The following is a 17,378-nucleotide window of genomic DNA, read 5'->3' as shown; positions in this document are numbered from 1 at the left end:
TGCAAGTAAATACAGCACATACAAGCATGTTGTTATTACAACATTCCTCTAAAGGGGTTATTTGTTTGCACATCAATTCCATCCACTGCCATATTAAAAGAAAGTGTGTATTTAGTACAAGCAGCTACTGGGAATAGTTCCTTACCAGCATAGCTTTGTGGTAAAAGAGCTTTATTGAATTGTTACTCATCCTCTTCATAGGTACTGTGGAAGAATGTTTCTCAAAGTAATGAAATATACCTGAGACAATGAAAGACCAAACTTATTTTGAAGTACAGCTTAGATTTGTCCAAAAACGTAATACAATAAATTCTAAATAATCTAGATTAACACAGGATTCAATTTACACTAGGTAGTAACTTTCATTATTAGCATATTGTGAATGTATTGGCCAGTAATCTTTAGTGACTGGCCAGGCACATTGAGATTGAGAGCTCTAAAGGAGAATAAATGCTTCCTGCGTTGCAAAAGTGAGATATTTTAGAGAGTTTTCAAAAATAGTTCAATTATTCTCCCTTCAGGTGACCTTGCATGATACTGCACTGCATGTGAGTTTACCGTTTACATATAAAAGCCTATCTAGAATGGCCTGCAACTTATTGTTGCTTTTTAAAAGCTTGTCCTGAAAACTAATTAGATGTTTTTTGTTCTGGTTCCTTAGTACGACTTTGGGAGGAGAGGGAGCTGTAATTGTTTATTTTTCACCCTCCCAAATTTTAATTTACAGCCAAGTTATTTCCTATTTGAATGTAACTTTGAAACGTACTGAGTGATAAGAAGCAACGTCTATTTCTCTGCCCAAATAGCACAAGGTAACTGGGTACAGGGTGACAGAGTCCAATGGGAGCCCTTGTCTGGTCCCTTTGCTACTTCCCAGTCAACAAGCAGGTGAATCTGTGTGACCTGCATAGTCCTGGTTTGATCCTGTAGCAAATTTCAAATCTCTTTCCCATCCACTCTTCATTTCATCCCGTCCAGGTTTATACCATAACAAATCTTAAATACTCTTAACCATTTGTAGGTGCTGGGGGCAACATATATGTCTTTGTTGCTAAATTAACATGCTCAAAATGAAAGGATTATCACTCTTTCTGCAGTTTAGCTTTACTGTGCTTGTCCAGCCTTATTGTTATAGATAGATTGTTTAGCTGATATAATTTCTTTGGTTGTTGTTTTTTGAGGCAAATACACATTTGAAAATTAATTTATCTGGAGGAAGGAACTTTGGAATGGGGAGGCCATCCAACCACTTGTGCCTGTTTTGACAGACAATCAGATCATGGTTGATATGCGGCTTGGGTTTGTAACCATTAATGCCCGTCTCACAAAAATCTATCAATCTCAGTTTTGACATTTTCCATAGATCCTACTCCCCCTCCACACCCAACAATCTCAACAGCTTTTTTGGGGAGAGAATTCCAGGTTTCCACTCCTCTTTGTGTGGGGGAGTGCTTCCTGACATTACCCTTGAATGGCCCTGCTCAAATTTCGAGGTTCCGCCCCCCTGTTCTGGACTCCACCCCCTCCCCCCCCCCCCACCCCCACCCCACCCCCACCAGAGGAAATAGGTTCTCTCTATCGACCCTATTGAATCCTTTATTCATCTTAAACACCTCAATCAGATCCCCCTTTAATCTCCGATACGCGAGGGAATACAAGGTTAGTTGATGCAACCCTATCCTCGTAACTTAACCCTTTTAGCCCTGGAATCATTAGTCCATAAAATTGATGATATGCAAAACAGCATTAATAAACCCTTTGTACGAGTGGTAGGTCAGAAGAATCATGTCCAGTCAGCTTGACAGCCTGGTGAACTACTGTATGTGGTAATCTGCCATATCTTCTCTTGAAGCTTAATTTGTATGGAAAATTATGGATCTTTTCTGCCAACTAGTTGGCTTCACAATGTACAAAACCAACAAAGGTTTATACATGAAGCTACATAAAACCTTCAGCCCGCACAGCAAATAATTGCTCTGTTCAGAGCGCTATGAGTCCCAACGGCAATGTGCAGGCTTTAAAGGTTGGATGTTAACTCTGGATGGAAACCGTCCTACACTCTGCTGGGAGACTTTAACTTTCGGGAGGCTTCACCTGCCTAGATCCGGTCAATCCTCCATCTGAGCCTGGTGGGGACAGCAGACTGACCCTAGGCAGGCCAGGGACTCAGGACTGTCCCTGGCACTCAGCTAAGCGTTTGGATGGAGGGAAAGAGGATGGGCTGATCTGGGGTCAGGACAGATGGAGGTGGAAAGCCCAGGGTTTCCTTGGGAGGTGCACAGGAATGCTCCTGCTCCAACCGCTTCCACAGGGAACCGAGAAAAGAGATGATGCAGGCGCCTGTCTGGGCCTCTCCAGGCTCCAGCTCCTCTCGCTGGCCGGTTGGCCAGGCTAGGAGAGCACAGTGGCTTCTCGCCCACGCACAGGCCGGAGGTTAAAATTGCAACCTGGCCCTGCTGCTTTTGGGCAACTCTCTGAGTCACCCGCTCCAACCCATGGGGAAGGCAGCACGCGAGTCGCCATGATCAGTAGGACCAGCTTCTTTCCAAGCGAGCGGACGAGTTTAAAATCGCTTCACAGTCATTTCCCAAAAGGGGGACCTTGATATTTAAGCGGGGGGTTTCCAAGAAGAGGGTCACTGGAATGGAGGACTGCAGCATCTGTTTAGAGCTCTCCCCTTATTCCCTTTAGTTCTTGTCAAAACGTTTTTTCAGCCTGTTGGAGGTACAACTGCACAAGTACCCAAAAAACACGAGATTCCAAATCCCCAGCTTCACACTAAAACTGCCACCAATGGCAGGACGGCCACACATCTGCAATCAATGGCACTCTATCACCATTTAAGTATCTAAATTGAACAAATTCACTCTGAATACTATTAACCTATATGTAGCTTTGAATGTCATTTAAACAGCTCTCCAGCATAAAGTACCCACAGGACCAAAACCACTTGCAGTAAATCACTGGACTAGTTAATGGCTTAAACATTACCGTCATAGTGGTTGGATTACATACATATCTGCTCCAATGTTAAGGCCTCACAATTTCACTACATGCTACCATGTAAAACATCAACTTGTGGAGACAATTAGTTAACAACTGTTGGCATTAATTATTGAAAAAGCTAAAAGACCAACTTTTTCCTTGTAGGCAATGAAGTAATCTGCTACTTAGGAAAAGTGCGCTTTATTATTTTTCCTGGATAGGGTTGGTGGGGGGGGGGGGGGGCTTAAAACAAAAAGAATAGCTTGCTCCAACGCAGTGAGTACCTAATCTCAACCAGCTCATCTGGGAGGCTGTCACAAAAAGATAACAAGCCACTTCCCCACAGAAAAACTGATGATCAAGTGCACAACACTACTCCTGCACACCTCCAAACGACCAGCTCAAAGTTAGCATTGGCGAATGTGTGTAATAGATCTCTACTTGGATCATAGTTTGTGATATGAGTGAACCTAAGGAAACAGTGGGGGCTGGGGACAGGAAATAAATGTTGGCGAGGTGCTGGTGGGGGGTGGTGGTGGGTGTTAATTTACAGACCATTTCGTTATTTTTAATACACTGTGTTTGTATCTTGAATGTTAGGTCGGAGTCATTTTAACCAAGTTGCTGGTGTAGTCATCCAGAGATTTAGCTAATAATCTAGACACACAAATTCAAATCCCAACATGACGATGAGAATAAAAAAACTAGTCTCAGTAATTGTGACCATGAAACTATTGGATTGTCATAAAAACCCGTCTGGTTCCTTTAAGGGAGGAAACCTGCCATCCTTAACGGGCCTGGCCTACCTGTGATGACAGCAATGTGGTTGACTCTTAACTGCCCTCAGCAATGGCCTAAAAACTCACTCAGTTGCATAGAGATGAGCAATAAATGTTGGCCCTGGCAGCGATACCCACATCCTGTGAAATGAATAAATAAAAAGTTGCCTCTTGCATCTGTACCCTTCTGCCTATGCTAAAGCCAAATTATTTTGCTGATTAAGTACAGAATTTGTTTGAAAATGCATGTCAATAATGGAAATAACAAAGGAAAAGTTTAAAAATTCTCTTTATTGTTGTTTCTTGTTAGTCATTTCTAATACTTAAAGAATGCAAGTTTTTGCTTTATGTGAAATTGTTGCATAGTAATGATGAGGAACATAGAATTAGGAGCAGGAGAAGGCCATTCAGCCCCTCGAGCCTGCTCCGCCATTCGATAAGGTCATGGCTGATCTGACTGTGGTCTCAACTCCACCTTCCCGTCTGTCCCCCACAACCTATTGACTCTCCTGTCTATCAAAAATCTGTCAAACTCAGTCTTGAATAAATTCAATGTCCCCCTCTGTGAAAGAGAATTCCACAGCCTAATGACCCTCTAAGAGAAAAAGAGTCCTCATCTCCGTCTAAAAATGGGGATGTGATTTCACTTCTGTGATGCTGAGCAAGCTAGTGCATGGGTCCTCCATTATCAGGCTGCACAAAGGATGAAGTCTGAGTTTTGCATGTGTCAGAATATGGGCAAAGGGATAAAATGGAAGATACATATTCAAGTATGCATTAGAACAACAGCTAGCTGAATTCTGTAGCGCCTTTTAATATGGAAAAACACCCCAAGGCACTTCACAGAGATGTAATCAGAGAAAATGGAGAACAGTTAAAGAACCTAGAGATATTAGGGAATGTGATCAGAAGCTTGGTCAATAGTTAAAGTTGCAGTTTTATCTAATTAAATAGACAAAGGCACATGGAGTGTGTGGGTGAGAGCGTAAATGGGACATGTAAAGACAGGTCTTGGCATGAATAGGTAAAAAATAATCTTCTATTAATGAATAAATGGCTTTTTCGAGAGATGGCGATTTTGTTTTCCATCGCCTCCGTCAGCTGCCCCTGTTTAACATGATCATTCCTTGAGAGGATGGGCAGGATAAATGACTCCGAGCTGTGCCAAGGCCCCATATAACCAGCTGCTAGAAAGCCCTTTGCCATTACATAGGTGAAGTGAAGCAGTAAAGCCCTGATACCCACCTGATATCGGGAACTCACCTGTGTGGCTTCGCAGAGACAGGCTGACGGGTGCAATGCTCTGTGCTGCAAGGCTGCAGTGATGTTCTAGTGAAGGGCGGGGAAACGCTGCTCAAGAATAGGAGACATTTTCTGCCCATACTTGGTGCCTGAGATAAGGTGTGATGCGGTGAGATTGCTGTCGGCATTCAGTTTCCCTGATCTGTGCCATTCCCTCCTTCAGACCTGGAACAGAGATCACGATGATACAGCATCAACGCGTTCAGGGGGGACACCTGGACCCTCCAGCGGGGGTCACACGTCACACAGTGGGGATAACAGCAGTGAACCAGGTAAGAGACAAAATGATAACTCTTCAGTGTGATAAGGCTCTGAAATAGCCCAATGAACCTCTAGCAGAGGTGTAAGAATTAAGGGCCAACTGGTGAATTATGTGTCCATTGAAAGCTCTCAATTAGAGCAGGGGTGGGGGGGCAGGTGGGCTGGGGGAGAGGGAGGGGGTAATGAAGGGGAAGGGAGGGGGAGTGGAGGGGAGGGAACGTGGAGAGGGTGGGCTAGCAGAAGAAGATGGAAGGGAGAATGAAGGGGAGTGGAGGGAGGGTGGGGTGGAGAGGTGGGGGAGTGGAGGGGAAGGGGAGTGGAGAGGAGGGAGAGTGGATAGGAGGGAGAGTGGAGAGGAGGGGAGGGGATGGAAAGGAGGGAGAGTGGAGGAAAGCAAGAGTGAAGGGGAGGGGAGTGGAGAGGAGGGGGGGTATGTTGTGGTAGGGGAGGGAAGGGGAGAGGAATGGAGGGGATGAGGGTGTGGTGTGGAGGGGAGTTGGGGAGGGGCAGTGGATGGGAGCGGGAGGGGAGGGGGAGTGGAGAGGAGGGGGATATGTTATGGTAGGGGAGGGAAAGGGAGAGGAATGGAGGGGATGAGGGTGTGGTGTGGAGGGGAGTTGGGGAGGGGCAGTGGATGGGAGCGGGAGGGGAGGGGGAGTGGAGAGGAGCTAGGGGTATGTGGAGGGAGCGGGGGAGGGGAGGGGGAATTTGACCATGGAAAGGCAAAGGCTGTTGCGTAGCAATTAAGTGTGTGAATGCTGACTAAGCTCTTCCCCTTGACTAGCTGAGGAGTACTCAAGCCAGTTTTACTGTTTGCATCATTATCCCCTCTGAGATCAGATAACACAACATGTTAAGAATCAAATTGGAGGACTTCATGTCTGTTTGTGTCTGTGCAACACAAATTGATACACTTACCTAGTGTGGATGGAGAAAGGGTGATCATTGCACATGTTTTATATGAATTTTGATCATAATGAAATATATAATATCACACTTGTTTGTGACAGATCCTACCACTTCACAATATGGTAACAGTTTAATTGTTAACTGTAGTAATCCCTTAAATACAAGATGTACTACACCCAGCCTGCACCGAGACCCTGTATAACACACACAGACACACATACAGATAAACACACACATATACAGTTAAACACACACACACACATACAGATAAATACACACATACAGACACACATACAGATAAACACACACACATACAGGTAAACACACACACACACAGACAAATACAGTTAAACACACACATACAGATAAACACATACATACAGATAAACACACACACACGCATATACAGATAAACACACACAATTACAGATAAACACACACATACAGACACACATACAGATAAACACACACACATACAGTTAGCCACACACACACACACACACACACACACTCTCGCTCACACACACCCACACACACAAATGGTGCACTGTTAGTAAAGTGTGATGGTGTAGATTGTTCATGAACTGCTTGAGTAAGCTCAGTCTGCATTATAGGATTAATGTCATTCAGTCATTACTTTTTAAATCTGTTTTTATGCTACTGAACTTTGCAGAAACTTCCGAAATCCATTAGTTAACTTTCTGTGGCAGCCTAATGCTTCTACAAATAAATTCTGTTTGGGAAGATGTGAAATTGTGACTTTTTAAAATGATGGTTTCAGAGCATTGTAATGTCATGAGGTGTTCAAAGCAGGAAAAATATGTTTTGGGATTAAAACTCCAGTGAATTGGAAAGGTAGATGAAGAATCCTTTAACCTTTTAGTTTCAAATTTAAAAATGCAATTATTCACTACTTGAATTCGACACATGTAATAGATTACTTGGTTTAACCACAGGACTTGCTTTCTGAGGGAATGAATTTTATAAGGGCTATTTCAATCAACAAATAAGGGTTACTGCCAGAAATAACAACAGCGAGAAAAGATTTCCTATCTGTGTCATATAGAAGCTAAATAGAAAATCTGTTTATACAGAATAGTTTATAATATGCTTACACAGAGGAACTCTTCCCCCAGTGTTTTTAGGTTGTTAGAAGTGTGCATGAGATAGACATACAAGCACATAGAAGACAAGTGTTTTGCTGAGAATGTGTTTCAAGTGCTTTGTCCAAACTACACTTCACTCTGATTGGTGTGTTTACCTCCTGAATGAAAGCACAGGTAATATTAAACCTCCAAACGAGATCTCCTCGCTTCCCATGTTCCATCGCACAAACACGGCTGATGGATTTGGTGTGTATGTTACAGTGGGCTGCATTTCTCGCTGAGTGGGCGGGTGCGCGCCCCCGACCCACTCGAGCATGAAATGACGTGCGACGGCGTTGGGCAAGCGCCCTGATGTCATCGCGCACTGGCGCGATATTTCAGTCGGTGCAGGAGTCATCAGCGCGCCTGCCGACAATTAAAAGGCCGATTAAGACCATGAAAGTAGTTAATTAAATGCAATTTTTTTGCTGCCGGTTGGCGGGCAGCTGAAAAGGCTAAGTGGCCTTTGGATTTCTTATGAAACCTCATCCACAGGCGGGATGAGGTTTCCAACAGGGATTAAAAATAAAATCAAACTTTTGAAATCTTGTTTATAACATGTCCCTGCTCATGTGACAGAGTCACATGATGGGACATGTTTTTAACATTTGTAAGTTCTTTATTTTTGATTTTAGAAATCTTCAGCTCCCTGAGGCAGCTCCGTGCTTTTAATGCACGCACCCGCGCGCATTCACATACCTCCGTGCTCGTCCTCCTCCCAGCTCCCCTCCTCCCGGCTCCCCTCCTCCCGGCTCCCCTCCTCCCGGCTCCCCTCCTCCCGCCTCCCCTCCTCCCGCTCCCCACCCGACAGTACTCAGCGTCGCATCGCGTGCACGTTTCACACTGGATGGTCGTTACTTGGCCAGCCAGCGTGAAATTGATGTTGGGGTCCGATGGTTTTGTGATTGCCCCCAGGCCCACCCACCACGTCCACCCTGCGAGGTATAAACCCTGCCCAGTATGTATATGCCTGTGTATTTCTGGTGGTGTATGTTATGGTGTGTGTGTGTGTTGTGTGTTGGGGCGGTGTGTGCAGTGTGAGTGTGCGTGCGGGTGTCAGGGGGTGGGTGTGTGTGAGTGAGAGTGGCGAGAGTGAGGGCGTGTGGTGTGTGGGTGAGCGAGAGATAAAGAGTGTGTGTATGTTTGTTTGTGTGCTGTGTGAGTGTGTGCAGGGCGTCTGTGAGTATTGTGCAGTGTGAGTGTGTGTGCAGTGTGTGTGTGTGCAACGTGAGTGTGTGTGCTTTGTGAATGTGTGTGTGTGTTTGCAGTGAGTGTGTTGTGTGCAGTGTGTTGGGGTGTGGGTGTGGGGTGGGTGTGTGTGTGTGTATGGGTGTGTGTGTGCAGCTTGAGTGTGTCTGTGTGTTTGCAGTGTGTTGGGGGTGTGTGTATGTGTGTATGTGGGGGTGGGGTGCGTGAATGTGTGTGTGTATGTGTGTGGAGGAGGTGTGTGTGTGTATGGGTGTGTGTGAGCGAGAGTGGCGAGAGTGGGTGTGTGTGTGTGGGTGTGTGAGAGCGAGAGAGACAGAGTATGTTTGTGCGTGTGCAATGTGTCTGTGTATGTGTGTGCAGTGTGTGTACGTGTACAGTGTGTGTACGTATGCAGTGTGAGTTTGTATGCAGTGTGTGCACATGTGCAGTGTGAGTGTGTGTGCAGGGTGTGTGCTCGCAGTGTGATTGTGCATGTGTGCAGTATGAGTGTGTGCGTGTGGTGTGAGTGCATGTGTAGTGTGAGTGTGTGCGCAGTGTGTCTGTGTATGTGTGTGCAGTGTGACTGTGTGTGCAGTGTGTGTACGTGTTCAGTGTGTGTACGTGTGCAGTGTGTGTACGTGTGCAGTGTGAGTTTGGGTACAGTGTGTGCACGTAGGCAGTGTGAGTGTGTGTGCAGGGCGTGTGCATGCAGTGTGATTGTGCATGTGTGCAGTATAAGTGTGTGCGTGCGGTGTGTGTGTGTGCAGTGTGAGTGTGCGTGTGTGTTTGTGTGTCTGTGTGTATGTGTGTATGCAGTGCATGTGTGCAGTGTGAAAGAGCATTTGTGTGTGTGCAATGTGTGTGTGTGTGCAGTGTGAGTGTGTGTCCAGGGTGTCAGAGTGTGTGTGACTATGTTCAGCATGAGTGTGTGTGTGTGTGTGTGTGCAGGTGTAGTGAGTGCAGGGTGTGTGTATGCAGTGTGATTGTGCATGTGTGCAGTGTGAATGTGTTTGCAGTGTGCTTGTGTGCAGTGCGATTGTGTGTGCTGTGCATGTGTGTGCAGCGTGAGTGCGTGTCTGTGGTGTCAGGGTGTATGTGAGACTGTGTGTGTGCAGCATGAGTCTGTGCAGCATGAGTCTGTGGTGTGTGTGTGTGTGTATGTATATATGCAGTGTGATTGTGCATGTGTGCAGTGTGTGTGCAGCGTGAGTATGTGTGTGTGCAGTGCGACTGTGTGAGCAGTGCGATTGTATGTGTGTGTATGCATGTGTGTGTGCAGTGTGTGTGTGCATGTGCTATGTGAGGGTGTGTGTATGTGCTTTGTGAGGGTGTGTGTGTGTGTGCAGCATGAATGTGTGTCTGGGGTGTCGGGTGTGTGTTACTGTGTGTGCAACATGAGTCTGTGCAGTGTGTGTGCACGTGCAGTGTGTGTGTGTGCGTGTGTGCAGGGTGTGTGTATGCAGTGTGATTGTGCATGTGTGCAGTATGAGTGTGTGTGTGCGCAGTTGAGTGTGAGTGCAGTGTGTGTGTGTGTGTGCTATGTGAGGATGTGTGTATGTGCAGGGTGTGTGTGGATGTTGTGTAGTGTGTGTGTGCAGTGTGAATGCATGTGTGTGTAGTGTGAAAGAGCATTTGTGTGTGTGCAGCATGAGTATGTGTATGTGCTATGTGAGGGTGTTTGTATGTGTGTGTCTGTGTGTGCAGTGTGTGCGTGTGTGCTATGTGAGTGTGTGTGCCGTGTGAGTGTGTGTGCAGTGTGTGTGTGTGTGCAGTGTGAATGTTGTGCAGTGTGTGTGTGCAGTGTTTGTGTGTGTGCAGTATGAGTGTGTGTGCAGTTGTGTGTGTGTGCAGTGTGTGTATGTATGTGTGCATTGTGTCTGTGCAGTGTGACTGTGTGTGCAGTGTGTGCGTGTGTGCTATGTGAGTGTGTGTGCCGTGTGAGTGTGCGTGCAGTGTGCGTGTGTGTGCAGTGTGAATGTTTGTGCAGTGTGTGTGTGTGCTATGTGAGTGTGTGTGCCATGTGAGTGTGTGTGCAGTGTGAGTGTGTGTGCAGTGTGTGTGTGTGTGCAGTGTGAATGTTTGTGCAGTGTGTGTGTGTGCTATGTGAGGGTGTGTGTGTGCAGTGTGTGTATGTGTGCAGGGTGTGTGTGAGTGTTGTGCAGTGTGTGTGTACAGTGTGAGTGTGTGTGTAGTGTGGTTGTATGTGTCTGTGTGCGCAGTGTGTGTGTGCATTGTGCATGTGTGTGCACTGTGTGTGTTTGTGAGTGTGAGAGTATATGTATGTGTGTGTGCAGTGTGTGTGTGCAGTGTGTGTGTTTGTGTATAGGGGTGGGTGACAGTGTGTGCGTGTGTGTGTGTTTGTGTGTATAGGGGTGTGGGTGACAGTGTGTGTGCGCGCAGTGTGTGTGTGTGTGCGCACAGTGTGTGTGTGCATGCAGTGTGTGTTTGTGTGTGTGCAGTTTGTGTGTGTGTGTTTGTGTGTGGGGGGTGTGGATGGGTGGCAGTGTGTGTGTGTGTTTGTGTGTGTGGGGGGTGGGTGGGTGGCAGTGTGTGTGTGCGCGCGCAGTGTGTGGGGGTTTGGGTGACTGTGTGTGTGTGTGTGTGCAGTGTGTGTCTGTGTGTGTGTGTAGTGTGTGTTTGTGTGTGTGGGGGGTGGGTGGGTGACGGTGTGTTTGTGTGTGTGTGTTTGTGTGTGGGGGGTGGGTGGGTGACGGTGTGTGTGTGTTTGAGTGTGTGGGGGGGTGGGGGTGTGTGTGTGTGTGTATAGTGTGTGTTTGTGTGTGTGGAGGGTGGGTGACAGACAGTGTGAATGTGTGTAGTGTGTGTTTGTGTGTGGGGGGGTGGGTGTGTGTGTGTGTATAGTGTGTGTTTGTGTGTGTGGAGGGTGGGTGACAGACAGTGTGAATGTGTGTAGTGTGTGTTTGTATGTGTGGGGGTGTGTGTGTGTGTATAGTGTGTGTTTGTGTGTATGGAGGATGGGTGACAGACAGTGTGAATGTGTGTGTGTAGTGTGTGTTTGTGTGTGGGGTGTGTGTGTTTGTGTGTGTGGAGGATGGGTGACAGACAGTGTGTGTGCAGCATGTGTGTGTGTAGTGTGTGTTTGTGTGTGTGGAGGGTGTGTGTGTGTGTGTGTATAGTGTGTGTTTGTGTGTGTGGAGGGTGGGTGACAGACAGTGTGAATGTGTGTGTGTGTGTGTGTGCACGGGGTGGGTAGTAAACTAGAGACAAAAAGCAACTCCATTTATTATTGAAGGGAACATTAAGACGGTTGTTTCAGGCCCTGGGAAGCTAACAGACGGATCTGGATGAGGAAAAGCGTCCACGTTATGTTCCAGGTGACTGAGCAGCGATTTACTGGAGATAGCAGCTTGCTTTTTACATGAAGAAAGTAATAACAGTGCAGGGCGAGCACAGAAACAGTCAGATGTCTAATGACTAATAGGATAGGTGGAAAGGAGCAGTATGATTGGATGTCTTAATGAGCACATTTCGTACAGAGTTTAGGCTGCAGTTCCCCTTGACCTTTGCCCTTTATCGACCAATCTGACACTTCATTTTTCACATTCTTCCAATTATCGCTTAGCTAACCGGTTGCCCTATCCCCACTCTGCGTTTCCCCCATTATGGAGAACTTGTGAGCAGCTTAAATTAGACCATCAAGGGCTTTTAATTTGCTAAACTAGCAATTGAGTTTCAGGGTGAAATCTGAAACTGGTGTCACAGTTTCACAAAGTTGAACCTTATCAAAGCAAGAAACCCAGGTAATTTGCCTGTATGTCACACTTGCAAAATGTATATTTTCTTCAATTAGGTACATTTATCAGAAGCAAAATGCCACTGCAAAGGTGAAAGTACTTTTTTGTACTGTCTATTTCAGCACCTAAATAAAATGGGTTCACGCGGGATTACGTTGAACATATGGCATGGAAACAGGCCATTCGGCCCAGCTAGTCAGTGCTGGCCCTTATACTCCACATGACTCCCTCCTCCCCCATTCCATCTGCCTCATCTCAGTCTTTCAGCACATCTTTCTATTCCCTTTTCCCTCATGTACTCATCTAGTTTCCTTTTGAAAATATCTAAGCTGTTTACCTCAGCCATTTCCTGCGGTAGTGATTTCCACGTTCTAACTACTCTCCAAGTAAAGAAATTTCTCCATATTCCCCCAGTGGATTTGTTAGTAGCTGTCCTATATTTATCGGGCTTAGATTTTGGGTCCGTATGCAGCAGGAACACAACCCAAACAGTTTGACTGCTCCGTTTTCCAGCCTGTGGTTCCTTGTGGTGCAGTATTGATATTGTGAATATGCTTCCGTTGAAGAGAATAGGGATGTCACCTGGGCAGATTGCACGAGTACCTGACCAGGATGCACCTGTTTCAAAAAAAAATTCGACAGCCGACCCACTTTCATTTTGTCACGAGTCCACTTGGAGTCTGGACCAGTTTCCTGGAGGTCAGTTCAACAGAAGGCGAGGATGTGGGGGACAGTGGAAGGATTATACAAGAAGTTACATTTCTATCAGCTAAATGATCTAAAAGCCAAACCCTCTGATTTCTGCTCAGCCTCTCTGTCAAAGGGACGCTCGCAGAGACATTTGACAGACTAATTAACGCTGAAATATTAAAACGCAGAGAAAATTATAATGGACCCAGGGGACAGGCGAGGTGGTGGCCCATTCAGCTAAAGCGTGGCAACCTGGGACACACTCAGGTGCCTGGGCTGATCTGGCTGTGTGTCGGGGCTATGCTGCAGTTACTTCCCACAGTGCTAAGTGCGGCCTGGCCTCCTTCGATAATCACAGGATGGAATAAGAAGGAGTGTTATTGTACAAGGGCTGTAGACGTAAAGTAATGGAAGAAAGTGGTTTCCTGGTGAGAAGAAGAAGCAGGTATCAGATAAAGGGAAATCCCCATGGCCGTGATCCTGAAGGGTTCCAATAGAGATACAGAGCCGACAAAAGATGCCACTTAAACATCACAGAAATCATTGTGTCGACAAGACTATTGATGGGCAACCATCCGTATGCTTAGCACTCTTTCATCAGTTTGAAGCTATATACTGTAATGCTGTGATATCAGTAGAGCTGGATACATGCTCTCTTCGCCATATATATACACACAGAGAGCTGTGTGTATTTGAGCTGCTGCAGAAGCCTGGAGGGGTTGTGGGGTGGTTCTGGGGTGGGGGAGGGGGGGAGAGAGACTGGGGGAGAGTGGGGGTGGTAGGGTGGCGGAGTGGGGGGGATGCGGGTAGTGGAACAAGGAGGAGAAAGAACTTGCCGATGATTTAGTACTTCCAACAAGCTGAGGAAAATAAGCTTTTTACATTGAGCAAGTACAGAGGTGAAATAGGCTGACCTGTAAGCAGGCTTTTGGCCACTTTAAATAAAACAATTGATCAGCATGAGTGCAGTTGTCATTAGCAGACATCGACTGATGGCAATTTGTCACAAGCTTAGAAGGTCATCCAGACTGCGGATGTTTTAGGCTGTCTTTGATTAACCTTTACTACTGCTATAGACACAGGATTGTTTTCAGCTCAATATGACCCTGCTCTGAGGATAACACAGTTTCCCACCATGCAGCTGGCCCTTAGCACCCCAGTTCTCCCTAAATATTTTTGCGGACGTGACGACATCATAAGGGAGTAAGAGTGCTTGTGGGTACCTCCTGATAAATCTGCCTTGTGGCATTATCAACCCTTTCGCTGTCAACAGGAAAAGCCCTATATTGGCTTCAATTCCATTATATACAAAATGTCCATTAACTCTTACTGTACACGCCCAGCATCTAGGAACATAGGGACAGGAGGAGGCCATTCAGCCCCTCAAGTCTGCTCCACCATTCAATGAGATCATGGCTGATCTGTATTTTAACTTCAGTCGGCCGCCTTAGCTCCATATCTTGCTATCCCCTTGCCCGACAAAAATTCGATTGATCTCAGATTTAAGCTAGTGAACTGAGCTGGCATCTACTGCTTATCGTGGCAGGGGTTTGCATTTCTGCCTCTGCTTTGCTGAGCACCAACTGCTGAAAGACGAAAGGGTCAGAGTGAGTAATTTAAAACCCAACAGTGCACTTACTTAGCATCCCAGCCATTTCCAATAGTCACCTGCAGAGTTTATGCAGGAGGTTGTGCAAACTGAGCCCCTATTATGTCAATGAGACCATGATGTAGTTTTAACTGGGGATGGAGCCATTGGCAGGAGGTCAGGAGAGATGAGAGCATCTTTACCCCTGCTTTCTGCTTGGTGAGGCTGTCTAAGAGTATCCAAGGAACTAGAAGCAGCAAGTTTAAGTTCCAGAATCCGGATTATAGCACAAGATATAAGTGTGATCCCAAGCAGTCTGAAAGGATAATGAGGTTCGCATTATGTTTACACTTGCTGCATGCGAGAAAAGAAAGTTTGTGATCAAAGTCATTAATCAAATGATGAAGATCAGAGCTATGACCAAACGGAAGATTTCCAGGGTTGGGGAACATACAGAGCAGATGAAATTGGGCCTGGTTGAGCTAGTTTTCTGGGTATAAACCCAGGGCACAGTGGTCGAATTTAAGTCTTCCTGCTCCCAAGCAGTGTTGGAAATATGTTTGATTCTAAATTGGCTTGGGCACTGTATGGGTAGCTCTGGTGGTTGCCTGGTGCAGATGTTAGGTCCTTTGAGCATGTTGTAGGACACATTCTGGAGATTTGTTTGTCCTGAGCAGAATAGGTGTCAGCTCAGGATTACCTGGCCTGGGTGTGGTCAAACCATCGCTTCTTACAAAAGCCGCTGGAGACTGTCCCTGGAAAGGTACATTTTTGAAAAGAAATTACTTTCTTGCATATGGAGCCAGGGGGAGCTAAAATGCTCCTCTTGCTACTTATCACGGCTGCAGATCACTGCCCACACTGCTCGGCGCCTGCCCTCCCCCTTCCTTGATGCTCTCTGCCCCTCCCTCAGGACTTGCCTGAGGACCGCTGCTCTAATTAGAGGGGAGCAGAGTAGCCTGCTGCCTCTGGAGGCATGACAGACAGCGACAGATCATTTGGATGACTACGGTGAGGTCTGAAGACCAATTTCAGGTGGCCCTCTTCTGGCGTGTGCAGCACCTGTTCATGTCTGAAAATGATCACAGACCAATTTGTCCCCCAGAGCCTTTTTTTGACCACTAAAACATCCCCAATCTCAATAATCAACAGTGGCCTTTGTTTCCTTTGCCTTAAATGCTTGTTATTGAACATGCGTTCGTTACATCATTACCCAATTCCCTGGTAACAGCTGTTAATGGAAATGAGGTGGCTAGACAAATGCTTAAATTCTAAATGTTTAAACGTAATGCGTTTATAAAATTGTGCACACACACGTAATCTGCACCCTCTCCAAATGATGCTTTGGGAGCTCAGTATGAAGCATGTTATCATAGGCTATGAAAATGGTGTTTGCGTGATTTTTAAAAATTAAAGGTAGAGTTGTAAGTTCTGCGCTTTATATATGAGGTTATGGTCAATGAAGTTGTGATACGTGATTTTAATAGTGAGGGGTTAAGATATTTGATATGCAGAGTATTAAATCCCAAATCTGAAATATGAATATTCCTCAAATGAGTTCCTGAGTTTTCAGCTTATGGTTACAATTCATTTTTCATGGTGCACTACCTTGTAGTTTAGATATCTAGACTCCCATTCAGTACGCATTTGTGGATCTGTAAAATTGTGTTTTCCAGAAAATTGTCCACAAAACCCATTTATGGAGATTTTGCAGGTGTGAATAATAACATTCAGCTGCTGAGATTTTGCTGAATACCAAGTTTAATCACTAAAGCAGAAGTGAGGGCCTGAAAATTAGTATTTTTCTGCCAGTCGGCTAAACAATGCTGATCTGCATTATGGAAAATTCATCGCCAGGAACCTTAAGGTGTTTATCATTTCAGTACAAACAGTAAAACCTACCAAAAGGGCACCACTGTGGATTTTAGCGACATGCTTTATAATGACCACATTACAGGAAGGTGGGAGAATCTTTTATTCCCACTCTCACCCCTCTTCTCTTGATGTCAAAGGTCAGCTGGACTCTCAATTAGGAACGCAGGAACAGAAGGAGGCCGTTCAGCCCTTCGAAGCTGTTCTTCCGTTCGATTAGATCATACTGACCTGCATCTGACAGATAGGACACCTACGGAGAAACAATTTCCTCACCTAAAATCAACACTCTGACACATTTTGACTGAAGGGACTATTGCCGTATTCTATATGAGGACTCTATGCGATCATGGTATGAGCAACCAAGACCGCTGTCTGGACATTTCAGTCATTGATTTCAGTTTCCATCCATTTTAATTCTCTGTATCTCCCATCCACGCAGAGCCTTTATTTTGCACAGCAGCGGCTAATATTTCTCAGTGCCTGTCACTTGCAGACAAGGTCCTGATATAAATTCACATTTACAAGCTAAACCAGGTCACCTATTTTTAAAAATATTATTCAGTAATGCCATTGAGCTCCAGGTTTTAAAATACCAGTTCCCTTTTCTAAATGCATTAACAACAGAAAATTAAGGATTTCAGTGAAGCAAGAACACAACATATGGCCTGGAATCCCTACAGAACCTATATTTGCATATTATCACAATGCTCTTAAGTTGTTGCTTCAGTGGAATGCCCTGATCAGCAGATTTCCTTTCAACTCAAGGTAACTTGACTAGCACTTAATTGAGTTCAACAAACTTCCCAAAAAAGCCACACCTGCAAAGAATGCATTGAAAAATGCCAAATGGTTAGTGCGGAAGAGAGCACTGCTTTATTACGATGGACAGTTTGTATACTTA

At 45.6% G+C, this 17,378-nt stretch overlaps 1 protein-coding gene across 7 annotated transcripts in view; it reads left to right on the top strand.

Annotated features, from left to right (window-relative positions):
* meis1b (Meis homeobox 1 b) overlaps positions 1 to 17,378 on the top strand; it is a 214,816-nt gene that overhangs the window by 29,110 nt on the left and 168,328 nt on the right. For all 7 annotated transcript variants that reach the window (XM_078556497.1, XM_078556499.1, XM_078556501.1 and 4 more), the window contains one exon: positions 5,230 to 5,338. In XM_078556497.1, the coding sequence (XP_078412623.1) occupies positions 5,230 to 5,338 (109 nt within the window). The remainder of the gene's footprint in view (positions 1 to 5,229; positions 5,339 to 17,378) is intronic.

The sequence above is a fragment of the Cetorhinus maximus genome, chromosome 14 (genome assembly GCF_964194155.1).
Source record: "Cetorhinus maximus chromosome 14, sCetMax3.hap1.1, whole genome shotgun sequence".
Classification (NCBI taxonomy): domain Eukaryota; kingdom Metazoa; phylum Chordata; class Chondrichthyes; order Lamniformes; family Cetorhinidae; genus Cetorhinus; species Cetorhinus maximus.
Note: the sequence above shows the minus strand (reverse complement) of the source record. Positions and strands in the feature narration are given on the sequence as shown.